Raw genomic sequence first — 22437 nt, 5'->3', positions numbered from 1 at the left:
CTAATGGAGTTGAATGAATTCCAATAATTTCTGCAATAAAACTTTCTTCATTTCAATGTAATAATTTACAGCATTTAAAAATAAAACTACAGTATTATTAAATCATTGGAATTCTGAAAGTCTTGAGTAATTCTGAATTACTCAAAAATCTTCAAAGCATACTACTTCTATATTACTTGATGAGAATTCTGGCGAAGTCCTACTTTGGGCTTGAAACTGGATGATGAGTGAATTCTTCTACTTAGCCATTTGCATTCTTGGATCCTAAAAATACACACACACACACACACACACACACACACACACACACGTATTAAGAAAACCAAAATTTCCCAATTGCAACATAATTAGGATGCATTCAGTTTTTCAATTGACATGAGTAAAATGAACATATATTTGATGCTATAAAGCTAGTTAAAATATAATGATTACATTCGCCTTGCTCATAACTAGCAACATCTGTTTTGAAATATTTATGGTTAACACTAAGATTGTCATAGAATTCTTAAGGAAAAATTAGTGAATAGCAGGTGTGTCACAAAAGAGTAAATTCCTCACTTTAGATCTGCTCTTCTTGCTTCTTCAAGTGAACTTTGGGAGAAATAAATTATTCTAATAGCCGAATCTAAGAGCATGCAGAGATTATATTTCTCTGTATATCATTATTTTCTGGAAAATATAGTGCAATACAGATTGATTGAAAATGGTCTTTGAATACTGACAGCAAATTGAGAAGTGTATGAAATCATGCTGAGCTTTATTTCATTTTCTTGTGAAATGCAGGCAGGCAAAAATGATGAAGAAACTCACAAACTAAAGGAGAGGAATATACGATAGAATTTGTAATCAATGTAATTACAGATAATGCCTAAGGAACAATGAACAATTTCCCATTGTATCTCACCTCTGATTCTTATGAAATAGTTTAGATTTGTGAAGATTCAAACTTCTCCTTCAGAGACACATGGTTGACACAAATCTTACAGGAAACTTGGAGTAGTCAAATGCACTTTTCATCATTCAAGGCCTGGGTTAACAGCTAAGAACCAGTCAACCAGGACTATAAATCAAGACATCCTTAGGCAAGAATAAGGTAAAAGGTAACAGTGCATTTCTAGCAACAGGCTGTGGTTACTCCTGTCTGTCCCCTTCAGCTTAGACATGAACCTTAGTCGAATTCCATTACTTGGAAAGATTTAGGTACAATTTGGAGCAGAATACATAGTGGATTGGAACCAGTTCAGGGGTGAAATTCAGCAGGTTCTGACAGGTTCTGGAGAATTGGTAGTGGAAATTTTGAGTAGTTTGGAGATCCGACAGATACCACCTCTGGCTGGTTCCAGAGTGGGGTTGGGAATGGGGATTTTGCAATATCCTTCCCCTGCCACATCCACAAAGTCACACCCACAGAACCAGTAGTAAAAAAAAAAATTGAATTTCACTACTGAACCAATCACAGATTCAAATTAAAAGATACAAACCTGAGCTTGATAGAAGAATACAATGAGAATTTTCATTCTGAGTCTGAATCTTCTCCCCAAAATTTGAAGTAGGAAGAGTTTCTAGCATTCACTCCTTTTTCCCCCCTTCCCAGGCTCTTTCTCACTGAAACCTCTCATTAAAAAAAATGTTTGTGGTGGTGCCGCCAGGGTTTTAAAGAATGTTATTAGCACTGTAACAAATACCTCATAGTCTCCTGCTTGCTTATCTTATAGTAGATTTCTGCAGGAAATCTCAGCTGATAGTGAATTTCATTGCTCATTATTTCAGTGAATAATATATCAAAGAATAACTTTCAGTAACAGTAACAGAGTTGGAAGGGACCTTGGAGATCATATAGTCCAACCCCCTGCTCACGTAGATGACCTGTACTAGGGATTCGACCGCCAAACTGCTGACCTTTCTGATTGACAAGCTTAGTGTCTTGGTCACTGAGCCACTCTAGGTGTTTCTGTTAAATTATTTATTTTAATCTTACTGTGCTTACCTATAATTAGGATGTTGTAATCATGCTTAAGCCTTCCGGCCTCCCTTTTCCACATCCATTCCATGTTCCTTGAACCCAACCCTGGGTTCAACACTTTGTCTGAAGGGGAAGCCGTGTATTTAAAGATAAAAATGTGCCACAATTTGATAAAAACAAACTACAAGGAACCAATGCAATGTTCTCAAGATACAGAAACCTGTCCTTTATCATTAGAAAATATTTGTAGCTTCTGTGAAAGCACTCGGTGTAGACAAGGAAGCATTTGCACTTAAACTAGTCCCTTAATATCCTCTAAGTAGCTGTCACTTTTCTTCCAAGGCAGTAACCATGCACTTCTTTCAGACTTTTTTGCACCTGAAAACTGTTTAGTATACTCCTAACCTCCCATTTTGTACTGTATTCCATGTATATATAACTATTGCTTTTAGTCAGGGAAATACTGACACATTTGCTTTAAGCTAATGTAGCCTCATACAATACCATAGCAATTCATACTGTTGGTCAAGTGAAGTCCTGATGAGAATCTCCTTTTTGTTCTCTAAGATCTGTAATATAGATTATTATTCCACAAACATTCCTGCAACTCCCCCCCTCCCACACACACACACTTTTACCTAAATCTTTTTTTTTTAAAGGAGTAAAAGCATGTAAGTCACTGGAATGTTAAATGCATATTGTTCCCGTATTTATATATTTTGTTATTGTTACATATATTAATTACACATATAGAAAAGAGAGAAGCACAGAAATTAGAACCAAACACCATTTGAATTCTATCAGAATGGTATATACAAGGCACTTTCCTTTAAGGTCTCAGAGAGAAATACAGAGGCTGCATTATGTTGATGTAGCATCTGAATCTCTTGTTCTGAAAGCTTAAAGGAAAGTGCCTTGTATTTGCCATTCTAATAGATTCTACCTATCTGTTCCTAGAATACCACTGGAGTGCAAGCACCTGGATAGCTCCTAAAGTTAAAAAAAAGTTTAAAGCTATTTAAAGTTTAAGGGGGGGGGGTAAGGAAGGAAGAAGGAAGGAAGGAAGGAAGGAAGGAAGGAAGGAAGGAAGGAAGGAAGGAAGATCTCCGATGTTCTCTGCCAGCTTCTCAGCTATATTTAAGAGCCAAGGTGGCGCAGTGGTTAAATGCAGCACTGCAGGCTACTGCTAGATCAGCAGGTCAGCGGTTCAAATCTCACCGGCTCAGGGTTGACTCAGCCTTCCATCCTTCCGAGGTGGGTAAAATGAGGACCCAGATTGTTGGGGGCAATATGCTGACTCTCTGTAAACCGCTTAGAGAGGCCTGAAAGGCCTATGAAGCGGTATATAAGTCTACTGCTATTGCTATTGCTATTAAATCATTTTTGTGGCTCTAGAACTCTTTAATTTTGGTGGAAAAACTAACAAAATGCATATCCATTTTTAGTGGTTTTATGGGGTTTTTTCGTTTGTGTTCTGCCCAGAGTCCACTGGAAATAGGTGGCCAATAAGTTTAAATAACAATAATAGACTAAGAATAATTTGTGTAATCATTCCACCTCTATAAAAATTTCCCACAAAATGTTAATTGCCAGAAAATATTTGCCTACCTGGTGCATCACAATATTGCATGAAATTTGGTTAATAATTTATTAAATGTAGTTAATAACAAAAAAGTTGTTATATCATGCTATGTTTATGATAAACCAAATATTCATTCTCCTGCTTCTAAAATGAGCCTATTCTTCCTTTTGCTACTGTGTGTCATGTTTAATTTTTTAGCTGTTGCCAGAATTAATTTGATTTTCTGCTTCACCCCATTGCCTGATTCTGATCGTTAAGTTAATCAGCAGCACAGTATGTATCATAGTTATCCAAGGAAGAGTCCAGGTTTTTGATCTTTCAATTGTTAGTAATCAGATCTGTAATCTTTCAGTTGTGATAAGCCAATGGACCCAAATTATTTTTATGGCTCCTCTTTAGAATCGACCTAAAAAGAACGAATGTTTCCTTCCACGTGATGCAGAGATCATAGATTGCTGAGTTGGTGCAAGTGCTTATTTTGCTATCACTACATGGGTCAGGAAATGAATTTGTCCATAGATATTGAAGCACTTAAGGCCTCTTCTCACTTTATTATTTTACAGATTGAAGGCCTCTCTCACTAATCACAGGAAAGCAGTTTATTTTCAAACCCAATCTACAACCAGCTGTTTCCATATTTTTGGAGCACTTACTCTTTCTCCAATAAGACGCACATAAGAATAACTTTCCAGACAATATTTTCATTAAGAGTTGTGTTTTGCAGGGGGATCCCATTTAAAAAACATATTTTTTAACGGCAAAGGGGCATTTAACTCAAGCTAATAGATTACCTTGCATTTGAGTTCCAGCAATGTCAAACATTGAAGGGATGCAGTGGCTCAGTGGCTAAGATGCTGAGCTTGTCGATCAGAAGGTCGGCAGTTCAGTGGTTCGAATCCCTAGCACCGCATAATGGTGTGAGCTCCCTTTACTTGTCCCAGCTTCTGCCAACCGAGCAGTTTGAAAGCATGTAAAAATGCAAATAGAAAAATAGGGACCACCTTTGGTGGGAAGGTAACAGTGCTCCGTGCACCTTCGATGGCTACATGACCATGGAAACGTCTTCGGACAGCGCTGGCTCTTTGGCTTTGAAACGGAAATGAGCACCGCCCCTTAGAGACAGGAACAACTAGCACATATGTGTGAAAGGAACCTTTACCTTTACTTTAATGTCAAACAGTCATAATAGTGTGCAATGCTGAAGAAGGCGCTGGTTCTCACCAGATCTGGAATGACTAAGAAATAGCATTTTAGGACCGTTCATATCAGGTGTACATCTGCAGAAATTAGTTAATATGACATGGAAGCCTGCCCTGCAGAAATTCCTTGGGATAAGAGCAAGGAAGTTGGGTTTCCTCGCCACAGATTCAGCCTCTCCAATTTAATAATGTTGCTCTTCAAATTGAATTGGAACTTCTAGGGAAAAGAATCTTCTCCATGTGGGATGTTCTTCTTCTTGTCATAGGAGTATCCCGTAAGGTCCCTTATTCATCTGAATGCACCAAACATTAACATACTATTCCTAGCATAAAGTTGGTGTGTGTGTGTGTTTCTCTTTGAAATCATTATGATGTGCTCATGCAGGTCTGTACCTCCTTCTAATGTCAGGTGAAATAGCAAACTGGTCCCATGATTGAATGGGTTTCCTTCGGGCTTCAGGATATTTCTGCTTTTTTCTTTCTCACATTATAAATCAAGTGATAGAACTGAATGGAATAGAAAGATAAAACCTGTGTGAAGCCTCACTTGAGGAGACCACAGAAGTTGTCGTCCTTTTAAGCTGTGGTCCTATATACTGAAATACTCTGAAATAAATCTGAATTTGGCTTCTAGTTTTAAGAACACAAATATAATTTCACTGTTAACTTCCATCTTCTGAAATCATTGAAAGTATTTGCATAGTAAGCCTATACTCCCAAGAGTCTTTTAGAATGCATACTGAAAGAACAGGGAGCTCATAACTCTATTATTGGGGAAAATATACAAATGCAAAGCAACACAAGAGCGTCTTTCCACTCTAATTCATAAACAGTGCGGGTTCTATTTTATTAGGAGAATAGATGCACCATGCATTTAAAGAAAGTTGCCACCAAAAAAAGGACCAAGGCTTTCTTTCTTCCATTATCTCTTTTATGTAAAAAAAAAAAAAAACATTTTTATCAAGTGATCTATTGTTGTTAAGCACTAAACCTTTAGTTTGTTGCTGAAATCGGTTCTCTACAGCCTGTGTACACCTGTTGTTATTTTTTTTAAAAAAGAACCTCTTTATCATCCAGCTAGCAGAAAGATGACAAAGTCTTGCAGGCATGGAAATAAGTCTCATTAATCTCAGCGGAGCTCATTTCTGAGCATGCTACTCAACAGTATTTCTTATATAGGATTGTGCTACTATTTATAGCTCAGGAGTAATGTGTAATTAGGTGACTGAATAAGAGAGAGTTCTTAGAACCCTCTGCATGACTGCGTAAATTGGGTGTCTTGGTTCGGTGAAAAGTTATACTGAACCACATATAGTCTTTATGCACAAACTTTAAGTTTGGTTGGATGATTACAGCTTTATAATGGAAATACTGGTTTGCTTCTCTTTGAGTGATTTGCAACTTCCTGTTTTAGATCAGGTCTCCTCAACACCCGATTTGTATATTTGAGAGAATACATGTTGGAAATCATAATATTAATTAATGATTGAGAAGACCAGGAAGCCCCACTGGGTAATGATACCTATTCTGTAAAACATTTTGCATTGATTCTAGTTCAAAAGGCAATAAAACAAAAGGTTAATAAGAATTTCCCTCATGGCTGTTCAATGTTAATTTCAGGTATATTGCCAAACATTTTCATCTCTTCTACGGTTTTTATGGAAGAAAGTATAGATTTTTCAAAGAAAACAGTAAATTGCATCAAAGCATTTCCCCCCTTTTGACTAGTGATCTGGTGGAGGGTATAATAACACATGTATTAATTCTTTCTGAACAGTGTTTATGGCTGTCCTTTGGCCAAAAAAAGAAAGACGCAAGAGAAGCAGCCCCAAGAACCTGCCCCCAAAAGAAAACCATTTGTGGTTAAAACGGACAACTCTTCCGTAGATGAATGCTATGAAACAGACGGGACTGAAGAAATGGACGATAAAGAAGAGGACGAGGAAGAGGACGAGGAGGAGGAGGAAGAGGACTACTCTGATGATAACGAAGAACAAGGTGATGAGGAAGAGGAGGATGAAGAAGTAGATAGGGAAGAAGAGGAGGAGGAAGAGGAGGAGGAGGAAGAAGAAGCAGATGAAGTTGAGGAGGAAGAAGAAGAAGAGGAGGAGGAAGAAGAGGAAGAGGAAGAAGAAAGTGGTAATGATCAGTGTATTAATAAAAAATGCTCCACGTGCATCTTGTGCTAATCTTCCAGTATGGAATGGTGAGATTTAACAGTGTACCTTTCATTAAGACTAATAGGAAGCATATTTGTGCTTAATCTCTCTGCTCCATGCTGACAACCATTAGCACTGTCTTCTCTTCATAACAACCTGAGACTCCTGCCTTAGAAATAGCTACTGGATCAGCTTTCAGAGTGAATAGCTTAGTGATGAGGCTTGCCAAACCTTCCTGCAGAGATGGGTGACTATGCTGATGTCTGTAGTGATCCATTCCAGAACAACAACCAAAGATATGTGGAAGTAAATGATTACATATAGACATACCTATATTCATTATTTATATAGGCAACTGTTTGCTGCAGTTGTCTTCTCTAAAGCAATTATTTGCTTCTCATCAGTGTATGTTCACATGTCTGCAGGTACTCTTGGCATTGCAATAGGAAACTTCCCTTTGGAAAATTTGAACAAACAGCTTTGCTTAGAGAAGGGACCCACATTAAATATATTTTGGTTCTTTGAGACTTGGATGTTGTGTACTTTAGCTGACTTAAAAAATGAAGGAGATTGATATACGTAGAAACCCTATTTTAAAACTTTTACGTATGGACTTCGTGACAAATAAAGAGACATTCATTAGTTGTTAAGCTAATATATTGCCACTGCAATTAAGCCAGGGGCTTTTAAAAAAAAATGTTTTCATGTTATTATGGATTCTAAAGGTAACTAGTGTTTTCAAACTCTGCAAACACTAGTTTTTGACTGTTTAACTTAAGAAACCCTACAATAACCAGATCATGAGATAATGCCATGAAAATTAACATACATGCAAAAATTAATGAGCTATCTAAAAAATATTTTGTTCCCATTTCCAGGGAACACGTATTTGATTGGGTAGATTCACCTTTCTAACCAATAAAAATATAAGAAAAGTTTCAGCACTCCCCAGTCGGATTCCGCTTAGGAGACAGGTATGAAAGTTGTCTGATTTCTGTTTCCGTAGAATTATATTAGGCAAGAACTAGAAAAAAGACAAAGATGCTTTATTAGAATAAAAGCAAAAGTCATTCACTGCCTTTCTCTAAATTCTGGGGAAGAAAGAGGATAATGAAGCTTTTTGCCAAATACTAAGAAAGGGGTATTTTATATTCTGTTAATTTTAGACTGTATGAAAAGGAGGGATGTCTTTGATCATTTATCAAAGGTTAACTATTCAATTAGGATAATGCGGCTATTTTTCAATAAGTTGGGGTTATGCATTCTTAGCTATAGTATAATGCCAATCAATTGCAATGAGGTTTACTTCTGAGCTGACATGCACGTAAGATTACACTGGGTAGGAAAGTGCAGTGCTAACATTCATTTGCATACAGATAAACGTAACTATGTTAGGCATGCTACAAAACTCTGGTCCCAAGTCCCTCTACACTCGATTCTCTTTTGAATATTCATGAATTCAATATAAAGGCATGGTTTTTTTTATTAAAAAAATATGTGAATGAATGCCACTAAAGATATTTGAGTATTTCCAGAGAGCAGAAACCTGCCTAAGGCATTCTCAATTGTACCTGTGTACAGAACAGGACTGGGTTCCTGCCAGTTCTAAGCTCTTCTATAGAAGAGGTTCCACAAATCTACCGTGCCGTTTAGAACCGGTTCCAGCTCCCCCCCCCGCCCATCTGCACATCATCAAGATGAAGAACGAGAGGAGGAATTCTGGGAGTTGAAGTCCACAAGTCTTAAAGCTGTCAAGTTTGAACACCCCTGGGGTTTTTTCCTAAAGGGTTAGGGGTGCGAGGGTCTTGTAACTTGACAGCTTTAAGACTTGCGTGCTTCAAATGCCAGACTTTCTAAGCCAACATTTTGGTTGCTAAGCAAGAGCGTTGTTAAGTGGGTTTCACCACATTTTTACATTGGGCCACGCCCACCCAGTCACATGACTGCCAAGTCACTCCCACTTGGTCACATGGCTGGCAAGCCACTCCCACAAAGCAGGCCACACCTACAAAAGAGGTTCTAAAATTTTTTGAAACCCACCACTGGTAAAGAACCTCTTTCAGATGTACATGTGGAACATCAAAGACCTGGGAATATGTGGGATAAATTAGCTGAAATATTACCTGTTTTTCTTCTATGGGCAAATAAATGCCTGCCTGGGGCTATAGCTGAAAAGAAATCCATCAAATACAATATGAGAATCAAAAATTTAAATTGCAGAGATTTTATGTAACAAAGTTGCTACTAAGATATAATGGAATACCTTACTTTTACTAATTCACCACCACACAGTGAAGTGACCTGAATCAATAACCAAAAAAATGCTTTTATGCAGAGATGATTTCTACTAGAAACAGGAAATAGAACCCATATTGATTGAACAGTGATTGTATTAGTGTTAACCGGTAATAAATAGGGCTCTGAATAATGAGAGAAGTTCTTTAAGAAAAAGACTTCATTTAGTAATAATTACTAATAGTTTTTCTTTACTGTGTTTTATGCAGTAAGTTTATGCAGATACAGACAGAACACATTGGATAAAATGGTATTCCAAAAAAGGATAAATGACTAAAGTACAAACTTCCTTTTCTTTAACTCAAAGTTTGGGAAGGTTTTTTAAAATATATATTAGATACCAATAAGCTCATGAGAAATGCAGTTAGGTACATTATAATTTGTTTTGTATTTGCCCTCTAAATCTGGCAGTTTATGTAATTATGAGAATGCAGGTTGTGGGCCTACACAGACTCATTCTCAACCACTACTGGTCTTAATTGCAGCTATCATAGTTTTTCATTGACCATGGCTTTTATCTCTGGCCACAATTCTCTTTTAAATAGGATTCAAAACAATATTCTAAGCTAATTATTTAAATTCATATAGTATTAATAAAGAGTGTGACAAGACAGTAAGGAAAAGAGGGAAAGGAATGCTCCCATTTGTAAATTAAATCGTTCTTAAACTGGTGCTACTCAGAAGTGCTTAACTAAAACTTTTGAGACTGGAATTAATTTCCAGCAAAGCTATGAACAGAGCTTCATAGTTTGTGGGATGATTGTTCTAAATGCAGTGGTCGGGATTATTAGATCTGAACTAAACTGAGGCATCAAGATTTATAACATAAATATCTTGAAATTCCTTAAGATAAATATTTTGGGTAATATTTTAATTTACTATTTAATTTAAGTTAGTTTGCACAAGTTTCTTCTGAGATCACTGTAGAAGCAGAATAATGAACAAATATATACTTGCAAAGTAACAGGGTTCTTTTGCATCAGGTAAAATTAGGGCCAAATAAGGACTATATTATTACTTTGAAAAGTGTGTGTGTGTGTGTGTGTGTGTTTGCATGCTAACTGAGGCTTGCCTTTCTGATTCTCTCTGCAGCTTTTCCTGCTGTAATAAGGCTATTATATAAAGGCCTCTTCAGATTAGGGGCACAGTGTACAACTTTATGGAGGGTCTTCAGACATTGCAGAGAATGATTGTAGCCCAGAGCACAGATATTTATTTGGGAATTCATTTTATGTCATCTTCTAGGTGAAGACTCTATCTAATTTTATGAATTTTCCCATCAGTGAATGTGAATTTTCATACGATCTCTTAGAATTTTTTGGATAACTCCCGATGACATTGTATATAAGATGTGCATTTCAAAAGAAGTAAAGGCGTTATGGAAATTCCTCTTCTAATCTTTGATAAAACTATACAAAGCATACTAAAGCAACACTCTTACAAATCTCAAAATACCAATTAAAGAGAACCAAATATTAAAAAGCCTCTTTTGGTCCTGTTAAATATATAGAGTATACTTGATAGAATATATTCATTATATTGCATTAATAGAATAAATCAAAGAAGTATATTCAAGATAGAATATGACTCATATATGTATAATGGTTAAGGTACTGGATTAGAACAGGAAAACCCAGGTTCCAGACCTCCTTTAGGGATGGAATTCATGCAATGCATTCACACGCAGCCATAGACAAGGAAGTGAAAATAAAAATCTCTCTGCCAGACCAATGTGGTATATAGCCCAAAATTTTCCAGTGAAGAGACCTTTATTCTGCAGTGGTTGGTTTTGTGTGGGCAAGAGAAAAGAAACGAATTTTCCACTTTGTTTTGCATTTCCCTCAAAAGATAGATAAAGTAACCTCTCCCCTGTGGAATATCCTGGCCTATAAACATTGTGCAATGCAGCACCATTGACCCTTGCATTGAAGGCCTTTCGTTATGTTGGTTATTATTACTTAATAGGTATCAGTGTCCCATTTGGTTTGCAGAGCCAGAGTGGCAGATTTTTTTCCTCCTCCTTTATGAGAGGAGTTCACATCACACAGATGCTTCCCAAAGACTGTTTCACAAAGCTTTTCTATTATAGAAAGAAATCTCCGCTGGAGGAGCTCCAGGAACAGATGTTCCAAGGCACCATTTAGCCTTTATCATATGAAGACATTCAAGATGGCTTATGCACCAGGTATTTCACAATCCCTCAGGATTAGGAAGAATCAGGCCGACTCTAGAACTCCCAGGAAAATGAATACTCATAGTGTAAAAACCCTGATCCACTTATATCATCCTATCATAAAACTATGTTAACAGAAGGGTGGATGGTTATTGAATCTGGGTTTAGATGTGGGTGGGCAAACATTTTTTTTCATATGTTTTAGACCTCAATATTTTTCAAATACTGTTCTTTCACTAATTGTCCGAATGATGAAAAGATAAACAAGTGTTAAAGCTGAACACAAATTGAATATCAAGTTGATATGTTCAAAAAGATGGAGAATTGTTATGCTGCCATATTTTATTCTGACATCCCTTCATATTAACAAGGCATATCAATAGAGGCTCTTTAAGGAACCACAATACCATGTTTTCTAGTGGTGTAATTTTATCTTTTGATATGAGTCATGCTAAAATGGTTATAGCCTTTATTTTCATTTTGCAAAAAGTTGTTAACAAAACAACACCATGTGCATTACTTCTGCAAAGCAGTTCATTCTCACTCTTTTTTAAAAGATAACTTATACTGGTATACTTTGCAAGCCCTTTCTAACTAACAACATGCATATATTCAAATTTGTTCAAATTGAGAACAAGATCTCCTGATTGCTCAATGCATTTTTCTTTGTAAACTACCTGTACACAAAAGCAAACCAAGGATTCATTATGTGCCACCAAGCCTACAGATGTTGAGTCTTAGCAGCCACAGTGATAGATTTTCTTCAGGACGATCTGTCCCCAACCTGATCCTTTTAGATCTTCCTGTGGTGCATTCATTGCCAGCATAACTGAGTCCCTCCACCTTGCTGTTGATCATCCTCTTATTCTCTTTCCTTCCACCTTTCCCAGCTTCGCAGACTGCCCTGGAGAGCCAGGTCTTCCCACAATGTGCATGAAGTGTGATATATTGAGCCTGGTCATTTGTGCTTCGAGTGTGAACTCTGGGTTGATTTGTTTGATGGGCCATTTTTCTGTTGTATATTTGAAACTGAAAGCCAGACATTCTGATTGCTCAATCAGACCCATTTTCTTCACCAACCACCTATATTTTACACTGTAGGGATGGCATTCCCAGTATATGGACATCTCATAACAATGGGAAAGTCAGGTCCCTACTTAAAACATCAGTAAGGAATATACAGAAAAAAATGAGACCAACTTTCATAATGAGATAAAATGAAAGCCTCAAAAGCTTATATCATAATCAGTGTGGTAGCTTTAAGGAACAAGAAGAATTCTTTTTACTATAAGGCACTTTGGAAATTCTTGGGTTAGACATAATCCCTAAGCTTTCTTTCTCCCTCCACTAAATCACTGCCCAGTTTTCTTTCTTCTTCTTTTCCTAATATGGTATAGCAGGAATAAGCCATGCAACAATGCACTTATCCTTAGAGTAAGCACCTTGAAAGGGAAAGCTGGCTGATTAAAATGAATGCTGTGACATGTAGATAAAGCTCCAATGCATTTTCTGCCTTCAGTAGCAAGACACACGTGGAGTTCAAGGAATTCATTTTCATGAGCTACACAGAGTAGCAATGCTGTGCAAAGGGTTTAATATAGTTTGGTCAGTTACAGTAACTTTCCAGAGGATTTGTAATACATACTAAAGCCAGTAGATATATATATATTTTATATTTAGCAAAGTTTCCCCACTTCCTTTGAAGGCAACGGTAGTTAGGACAACCTTGTAATAATGGTTATAATAACATGGCCTTTCTGCAAAAATATCTCTCTTGTCAGGTAAAGCTGAAGAGGGTCCTTGATTTTCAGTCTCTGGTTTGGTCTCCGATAGTTGTAGGGAGCAGTGAAATGTTGAGAGCCGTCTGCTGGAGTTGCTGGCACAATCAACATTTTTTTTTCCTGCTAGTAGAATGAAGTCTGCTTGCTTAAAAAAAGATAATAAAGTCAGTGAGATTTCTGGTGGACAACCAGCTTCCATACCTACCAATTTTATAGTGAAACTTAAATTGCATTCTAGAGAGGTTTTCAGTGCACTGGCAGTGTTACCTATAAGAAAGCCCACACGAAACAAATAGTGCTTTTATAATAACAAATATCTGTGCAAGCTCAAATTGAGAAAGACTATGGGGTTTTGAAGGAGCTGAAAAAAATGGCTTTGTTCATCACTGGCATTTCCCTTGTGTCTTTAGGACGGGGAGGAGGGGAACTTTAGGTATTATATAGAGCCCATTGTTACCGTCTGTATTAAAGATTCCCCAAACATTCTAGCCTCTCCCTTTCACAGCTCCCTAGGATTGATCTAGCAGATTGTAAAATAAAAACAACAGCCCAAAGTCCTTGGGAAGACTCAATAGGTGGGTAAAAATGCCAAATCCATTCTAAGCATCTGGCTGACCAAACGGATGGGTATAGAATAGATGGCAGCTGGCTCAATAGCAGTAGCTGTGAGAGGGATCGTGGCATCCTAGTGGACAATCACTTAAGTATGAATGAGTGTTATGTAAAAGAAGACCAAAAATATCTCCATCCTCCCCATCCTTGACATTGAAAGTCCTCATTGTCCCCTATTGCCAATTTTCCTTCATCTTATAGATTTAAATAAACAGTATTAATCATAACTGTTTTTTATCTTGAAGACTCTCTATCCCTCACAGTCAGCTTGTACTTTTGCCAAAGTTTGTGTTCCTTTTCTTATTTCTCATTTGAGAAGACTTTGGTTTCATGATCTTTTCATGTTTTCCTGTATTTCTGCCGGTTAGTCACACTAGCCCCTTTCCTCTAGTTTAATGGAACTTCTCTATTAGGAGTTATGTGGTTTATATTCATTAATTTTAATGAATGAATTCCTTAAAGCAGTGTTTTTCAACTTTGGTAGCTGGAATCTATGTGGACTTCCAACTCCCAGAATTTCCAGCCAGAATGCTGAAATCCACTCAGCTTCATGTTTTCCTGTGTTCTGAATCTTAATGAGAGATAACTAATATGGTACGATATTAAATGTTACCTAAGTTTTCCTTTGGCTCCTTAGCAAGCAATAAATAGATACTCCTATAGATTTAAGGAGGCATGGAGACAAGCTACATCAATATGTCCAGTGCATTTGTAACAGTATATGGGAATGGAGGTTGGGCTCAGAGACGCTACGTAGGGAACAATCAGATAGGAGACAGCATAGACTACAGCTGGATGGTGAATATGGCAAAAGACTCAATAGAAACTCCCTAGTTTCTTAGGTTGTAAAAGAAATGATGGGAGACTTATAGCTGCAGGCTAGCAAGATTCAAGTAATATACTCTTACAATAACAAAAAAAGTTAGTATCTGGTTGTGCTTCCTGTCTCATCTTCTAATAAGGCTGACATCAATCTTGGAAGTCTCTATGTCTCTTTCAAAGTGAGGAAATTCAGGAATGGCCTCCGATGTTTATCTGCCAAGCAATTGGCAGCAACGTTGCTGCAACAACAGTAGGAAGTAGATGTCCTTATTAACCAATTTGCAGAATGCCATGATACAACTGACACAATAGACTGGGGCATCTTTTGCTCCATCCTTCTGCAGCACCACAGATGATGGCTCAATACATGCTCCCTCATTCCCAGGATACCTTGCCAGAGAAATTTGGAGGGAACCAGGATCAATTCTCAACATTCACCATTCACCATTCAATGTGAAATGTTTATGACATGCAAGCTGGTGGAGTTTCCACTGATCTTACCAAGTGACGTTTGGGCTGAGTTTGCTGAAGGAAGCAGGAGGTAAATGGGCAAAAACATGAATTGAAGGAAACAATCCAGTGTTAGACAACTATCAGGACTTCATGTGTAAACTCAAAGGACACTTGGAGGATCTCCTCAGAGAATCACTGCTAGTCGAGGGATCTGGAAGCTCAAACAAGAGGGAGCAGAGGAAAGTCATATATTTCATGCTTTCAATTGCTTGCTGGCTCTATAGGGTGGGATGACTAACCGGTTCAAAGAAGGGCTGAGAGATGCGCTGGTAAGACAAGGCACCTCAAATACCCCAGAAGAGCTATGTCGTTATCCGGATTGCTTAGGAGAGCTAAGGCAGGAAAGGAATGGTAGGGGGTCTGTCTTAGCCCATCCCAATGACCTGCTCAAAATCCAGTGTGGGAGAACATATACAAATCAGAGCACTTACGAGTCCGCTGTCATCAGGAGAGAAGCAAAGGAAAAGGGGTCTGAGACTATGATTGTAGTCCCCAGGACACAGAGCCAGAGCATGGCTGGTAAAAGTACTAATCTCTGGCACAGATATTGAAGAAATGAAAAGCAAAATTTATCAACAGAGCTCATGGACAGCAAGTGTCCAATTTGCTTTGAAACAGCACACCAGGCAAACTTTGCTGCACTCCCCGAGACCCTGAAGGAGATCTTGCCACCATTTGAGGAGAAACTGTCATCTGATAGCAGGCAAGCATACTTAATAATGTTGTTATTGTTAACCTTAGTTTCCAGCAAGATGGTAGGATTCTCTGACTTTGTAGAATCTGGAGCAACCACTAATTTCATAGACATAAAAAGTACTGAAACTAGAATTGCTTATTCAAGCTCTAGAAAGCCCAATGAAGTCAAGATAATTGATGGACAGCTACTAAGAGCAGGGTTAATTCTGCAGCCCATCGGCTCCTTTGCAGTTGACAATCCAAGATCCCATCGAATTCATAACATGGTATGTAACTTCCTCCTTGCAAGTACTATCATCTTGGGAATAATATGGCTTCAGCTGCATGATCCAGGTATAAGTTGAATGCGAGGGATGCTCTCATTCCCCATTCCTAAATGTCAGCAACATCACTTATAAGCAGTGAAAACTCACCTCGCCCACTCCAGTATGGGAGAATCAGCACTGCCAGAAAAATATACATATTTTGCAGATTTGTTTGGAGAGGAAGAGGCAGCGAGGTAACTCAGCGGGTGTGTAATTGCACCATCAATTTGAAACCAGAATCCAAATCCCAGGAAAGAGACACTATCCTATGTCTATCCATTAGTTAGTCAGTTTCAATGAATGTTTGGATATCAACATCAAAAAAGGACAACATCACACTTCCAACTCAACAACCACATTTTTTGTTCTTCCAAAACAAGGCGAAACAGCATACAAAGACCGGAAAACAATGTCATTTGGAGATGACTATCTAATCCCACTAATCTCCGATCGATTAGCTGGCTACAAAAAGTACATCTCTTTATAAAGTTCGACTTGAGAAGTGCTTGCGATCTAATTATAACCAAAGAAGGACACAAGTATTCAAGACAAGACATGGCAATATACAGTGGTGCCTTTTGGCTTGGTTAAATGTGAAGCCGGGGACTTATTGGTTCATGAACAACTTATTTTCAGAAATTCTAGACCAGTATGCGATGGTTATATTTAGATGACATATCAGTTTATTCTGAACATCCTTGTCCTTGCATGTAACCATGTCAGAAATGTATTGCAAAAATTACAGTACAGTAAGGTCTTTATCCAACTAAAAAAATGTACACCTGACCTTAGACAACTTGGACTACAGAATCTCTACAAAATAACCAGGCCAACCTGAACATCTGGAAGGGGCAGGAAGACCAGCTGTTGATCTGTCTGATTAGATTAGGGCCCAGCAACAGCAGGAGACACATGATGCCAAGGCCCGACTGGATGACCTCTGAGGGAAGCCAAAAAGTGAAGGTATAGCTGAAGTATCTGAAGGCATTGTGCCATGACAACAGAACAGCAGAACATGGAGGGTATTTAAAACCTAATGGCCACTTTTTGTGGCCTCATGTCTGGGCAACATAAAAGAAATTTCCTCTTGTCATCTCTGTCCTAGAGGGGAAAAATCCCTATTAATCTGGCCAGGTTATTGTAGCTGCAAAAGCCCCTTCACAGCCCTGGGACCTGGTTCTCTAGATTTTATCACTGATCTTGCCACAAGTGAGGGATATACTAAAATACTTGTAATGGTGGATTTATTTACTAAGTTGGCTCCTTTTATCCCTTGCAGTGGTCCCTCGTGACCTAGGAAACAGCTCAATTCTTTGCAACATATCTTTAGATATAGTGGAATCAGTTATGATATAGAGATATAGAGATCTATCATATGATCTGAGACAGAGGAAGCCAGTTCTTTTCCAAATTTTTGAACTCCATGCAATTATTATTAAAATTAATTCATCTTCCTCACATCATCCAAAGACCAGTGGAGAATCTGAAAAGATTAACCAATTGTTATAAGCAATATTTGTGATACTATATTTCATACCAGCAAGACATCTGGACTGATTTCATGCCTCTCGTTGAATTTATTTACAATAATGCAATACACTCCTCATTGGTATGTCCCGATTCCATGCAACTTATAGATTCTACCTATGGGTTTTACCAAAAACCAGGCAAGAAAGCGCAATCCCATGTGCCACAAACTTACTACACAAGAGGGAAGCAGCCAAAAGTCTATTAAAGGAACAGCTGGAATTGGCAAGGGCTGTGTACAAAGAGAAAAGAAAGAGTAGATCCATGCAAACAAGACTTGCAGAAGAGGATTTGGTGTGGCTTTCTGCAAAATTTCTGACCTCCACAAAAAACCTTTCAAGAAACGAGACCTGAAATATAGTTCAGCACCTGGTTGTGTTTTCTATCAGGTCTACCTGGTAAGGCTGATAGCTTTATTGATTCTCTTCCATCCATTAATAACTTAGGAAGGAGGGAAGGCGCTGACAAAATCATACTTTGGCCTTCTCGAAAGCTATGTAATAAATTATTTATTCCAGCCGAAGAAGAAGAAAAGGTCAGAGACATCCCTCAGGACTCATTCCTAATGGCCCTGTGTGAGGTTGCGAACCACCTCACTGCTCTAGCTTGGTTGCTGTAATCTCTTTAAGTGATGCGCAACAGGAATAGTGAATAAGAAGTTGTAGTTCATGGAAGCCTCAAATAATCTCATATTTGAAAACTTACACAAATGCCAACAACTGTTGACAGAATTTGATCATTCTCATTGCATGAATCATAATAATTACACATTCATTGTTTGGAAATTTACAATTAAACTTTATTGAGTCCAAACAAACTATTTAATTTAGCTGAAGTGGGCTTGAGGTTTATTCATTGTCGGGTGTAGAGGGTAATCCTGATACAGTGCAAATTGAAAGACAATTCACTATCATAATTATCACTAAGAACTCAAATAGAAGAAATTGAGTACATCAACTATTTTTAATCAATAGGCGTAGGAACTCTGTGATTTGATACTCCACCCTCCTTTTAGTGAATATATTTGTCTAGTACAGGTATCAGAAAACTACACCATAGTTGCACCTGAGAAAATATCACTAGGCCAATCCCCCCAAACTGATAACCTTGACTCTGTTATGCAACGTGAAGACAGTGTTTTCCCCAAAATAAGACTCTCAAAATAAGCACTTGGCTTTATTTTGGGGAAGATCTTATTATTTTTCAGTTGCAGGAGGCAGGGAGCGTGGTCACCTCATGGCTGCTGCTGCATGACAATATTTTCGGAGGGGACTTATGCGCTTATTATCCGGGGGAGGGATTATTTTCGGGGAAACAGGATATTTGTGTATATATACCCAGTATAGAAATTCTATGTGTTGCAATCTTTATTGGTGTCAGCTGGGAAAAAATTGCTATATATATATAGTATCAATACATTGGAATATCTCTGCAGTTTCCTTTGCTATTTCTTCCCATAATAGATTTTGGTTTTTCTTTTACAATGACAGATTTTTTTTAAAAAAAAAAAGTTTGCTTGAAATTAATAATTCAGGCCATAATTGTAAGCATCATCTGCCAAATCCAGAGTTAGCTAGGCAAGGCGGTTTACCTTTTACCACAGCAGTCAGGGAAGACGGAAAAGCCCATTTTGAGCAAGCAGCCATTTGAAGGATAAAAAGGAGCAATTAGTGGGGCCTCTGGCTGGCTGTGGCTCTTGGTTATTAACATCTTTCAGGTTTAGAAGGCATGTCTTGGTTGTAAAGAGATTTTATTCCTATTAGCCTGAATACAGAACCATTTCCCATTTTCATTGATGTGGCAGAAAGTCTCAGATTTGAAACTGACAGGATGATATTATCTACTACCAACCTTTTCTAGTACGATGGGAAAAGGGCAAAGCCTGAAAGAGAATAAGGCACAATGAAGACAATGAAAACCTCCCGCTAAAAATCAATAGGAGAGAAGCCTAAAAGTAGCTCTTAAAATTTAGGAGGCTTTTCAGATAGTATTTGATCGGTTAAAGGCTTGCTAAGTTTTAAGAGGCTACTTCATTTGTCTCTTCATCAAAACAAAGTCTGTGGCCATCATAAGGGTGGCATTTTTTGACACAGCTTTCCAGTCCACTCTCCACTTTTTTTATGCCCTGCTGCCTCTGAAATCTCATTTCTGTCAGTTAGATTTTCAAATCTGAATATATCTAGGTGAAGCCATTCCATAACAGAAAATGTGGAACACAAATCTTACCTGCTTACCTGCTGCTTACCTCTGCCAGTGGTGGGTTGCCAATTTCGTTACTACTGGTTTGGGGGCGCCTACACACAGAAGCTTCTGCGCATGCACAGAATCAGTGACGTGCAGTCAGGTGAGGCAAGTGAGGCCCAGCCTCACCGCTCTCGTCAGGAAAAGAAAAGAAAATGTAAAAGGGAAAAGCCGAGTGCTAAGGTGAGGCTAGCCAGCTGCTGCCTCACCCTGAATGGCTGCCTAACTGTCTAAAAAAGCCTCTAAAAAGCGCCCTCTGCTGTGAGGCAGGAGAACTGCATGCCTCATCTAGTCTGGCTTTTTAGGCGTTTTAGGATCGCTCAAAGAAATCAGGGAAAGAAAGGAAGAGAGAAGAAAGCAATAGCAATAGCAGTAGACTTATATACCGCTTCATAGGCCTTTCAGGCCTCTCTAAGCGGTTTACAGAGAGTCAGCATATTGCCCCCAACAATCTGGGTCCTCATTTTACCCACCTCGGAAGGATGGAAGGCTGAGTCAACCCTGAGCCGGTGAGATTTGAACCGCTGACCTGCTGATCTAGCAGTAGCCTGCAGTGCTGCTTTTAACCACTGCACCACCTTGGCTCTTAGAAAGAAAGAAAGAAAGAAAGAAGGAAAAGAAAAGAAAAGAAACTTTCTCAGAGCTATGACGAAAGCAATGGCAAGTTAGATCTCTTGCCAAGAAAACTGTAGTTTGCCAGAAGGCACAAATTGGAAGCAAGACTGATTTTTTTAAAAAGAAAATAACAAAGATGGCAAAAAATGCATCTGATAATAAGATTATTTATAATTTTGAATAACGTATTATATTGTCAAACTCAAAAGGCTTTTGATACTTAATTGTCATCATCATCATCATCATCATCATCATCATCATCATCATCTCTTTCTCTCTCTCCTCCCGCCCCCCTTCGGAGGGCCAGTCCTCCCTTGTGGAAAACACAAGGAACTCCTCGGCTCTTTGCTCCCCCCCCCAATCTCTTTTTTGTTGTTGTTGGCCACTGGTGGTCACTGCATATGGTCCTTGGTGATATGTGCTTGCCCGCCACCCCTTCGAAATGCGCAAGGACGGGACAAAACAGTGCAGACCCTTTTATTAAAACCCCCTGTATTACAAAGGCATTTTAATAAAAAGATTGTGATGACGTCAGTGTCTCACAAGCCATAAACCTCACCGCACGTCCCTGCAAGGAGGTTATCTGGAGGGTCAAAAGTAAGTATGGTGTGAAGTTATTGCTGCTGGTGTGCCAGTCAACTATTTGGCAATAAATGGTGCAGGACAGCAATGGAGATAGATTAGGGTGACCAGACGTCCCGCATTTGGCGGGACAGGCACGCCTTCTCATAATTTTTCCCGCGTCCCGGGCCATTCCCAAAAGATCCCGCTTAATTTTGGTGCCTTCTTCGACTCGCTCCCCCGCCCATCTGCTGCTGCTCGCATGGGCGGGGTAGTGTAGCGAGTGAGCGGGCGGATGGGCGGGGGAGCGAGATCGCCTTTCTAGCCCCACTTCCGGACAAGCTGTGGGAAAGCCTCCGTGAAAAGAGCCACCGGGGACCGCCGCTTCTTCTCCGAACTCAGAGTAAGTGATGGGCAGGGCGAGTGAGTGGGCGGATGGTGGTGGGATCGCTGCCCGCTGCACTGCTGCTGACTCGCCCCGGGCCGGGCGGGCTGGGAGGCTTTGGGCGTCCGGGTGGGAAGAATGCGGAGGAAGGCAGAGCGGCGCTCGACGCGACTCTGCTACTTCTGCTGGAGGAGCCCCTAGATAGGGAAGGTGGGTGGCGGGGCAGAGCAAGGGAGCGCAAGCAGCGGATCCCGGGCTCATATGCAGACGGAGCTCTCCAGGCACAGGAGCGCTGGAAAAGTGCTCCGCTCATGCACCCACCAGGACAGAGCACGCTCGCTCGCTTGCTCGCTCCAGCCCTGCCTGCCGGCACGCTAAAGTGCCAGCATGGCTTTGAAGGGCTGGCTTGCCTTCCACGTCGGCCCACACGGAAGGCAAGCCAGCCCTTCAAAGTCATGCCGGCACTTTAGAACTCAGCTGCGATTCAGTGAAACATGTTTCGCTGAATGGCGGCCGAGGGGCACGCTAAAGTGCCAGCATGACTTTGAAGGGCTGGCTTGCCTTCTACGTCGGCCCACGCGGAAGGCAAGCCAGGCCTTCAAAGTCATGCCTGCAGTTTAGAACTCAGCCGCGATTCAGCGAAACATGGATCCCACCTCACACACCTCCTCTTTCAGAAAGAGCTTGGTGCACCTAGGATCCCTCACCTCACACACCTCCTCCCAGCTTCGGAGATGGTGAGATCTCCTGCTTTCTGAGCTTGGTGCAGCAAGGATCCCACTATCCTACTATTTTATTTTTCTTTATGTACACTGAGAGCATATTTACCAAAGACAAATTCCTCGTGTGTCCAATCACACTTGGCTAATAAACTACTCTACTCTACTTTACTCTACTCTACTCTACTCATTTCTATTTCAATTCTAACAAGGAGTTTAGCTTGTCTCTCTTGAAAATGTAAGCTAGCATAAGGCATTATAATGCAAGCTAGCCTTAACTTTCAAACAG

General features: G+C 39.4%; 1 protein-coding gene across 5 annotated transcripts in view; it reads left to right on the top strand.

Annotated features, from left to right (window-relative positions):
- MYT1L (myelin transcription factor 1 like) overlaps window positions 1-22437 on the top strand; it is a 101674-nt gene that overhangs the window by 12866 nt on the left and 66371 nt on the right. For all 5 annotated transcript variants that reach the window (XM_032213857.1, XM_032213856.1, XM_032213854.1 and 2 more), the window contains exon 4: window positions 6522-6883. In XM_032213857.1, the coding sequence (XP_032069748.1) occupies window positions 6522-6883 (362 nt within the window). The remainder of the gene's footprint in view (window positions 1-6521; window positions 6884-22437) is intronic.

The sequence above is a fragment of the Thamnophis elegans genome, chromosome 3, assembly GCF_009769535.1.
Source record: "Thamnophis elegans isolate rThaEle1 chromosome 3, rThaEle1.pri, whole genome shotgun sequence".
In the NCBI taxonomy this organism is placed as follows: Eukaryota; Metazoa; Chordata; class Lepidosauria; order Squamata; family Colubridae; genus Thamnophis; species Thamnophis elegans.
Note: the sequence above shows the minus strand (reverse complement) of the source record. Positions and strands in the feature narration are given on the sequence as shown.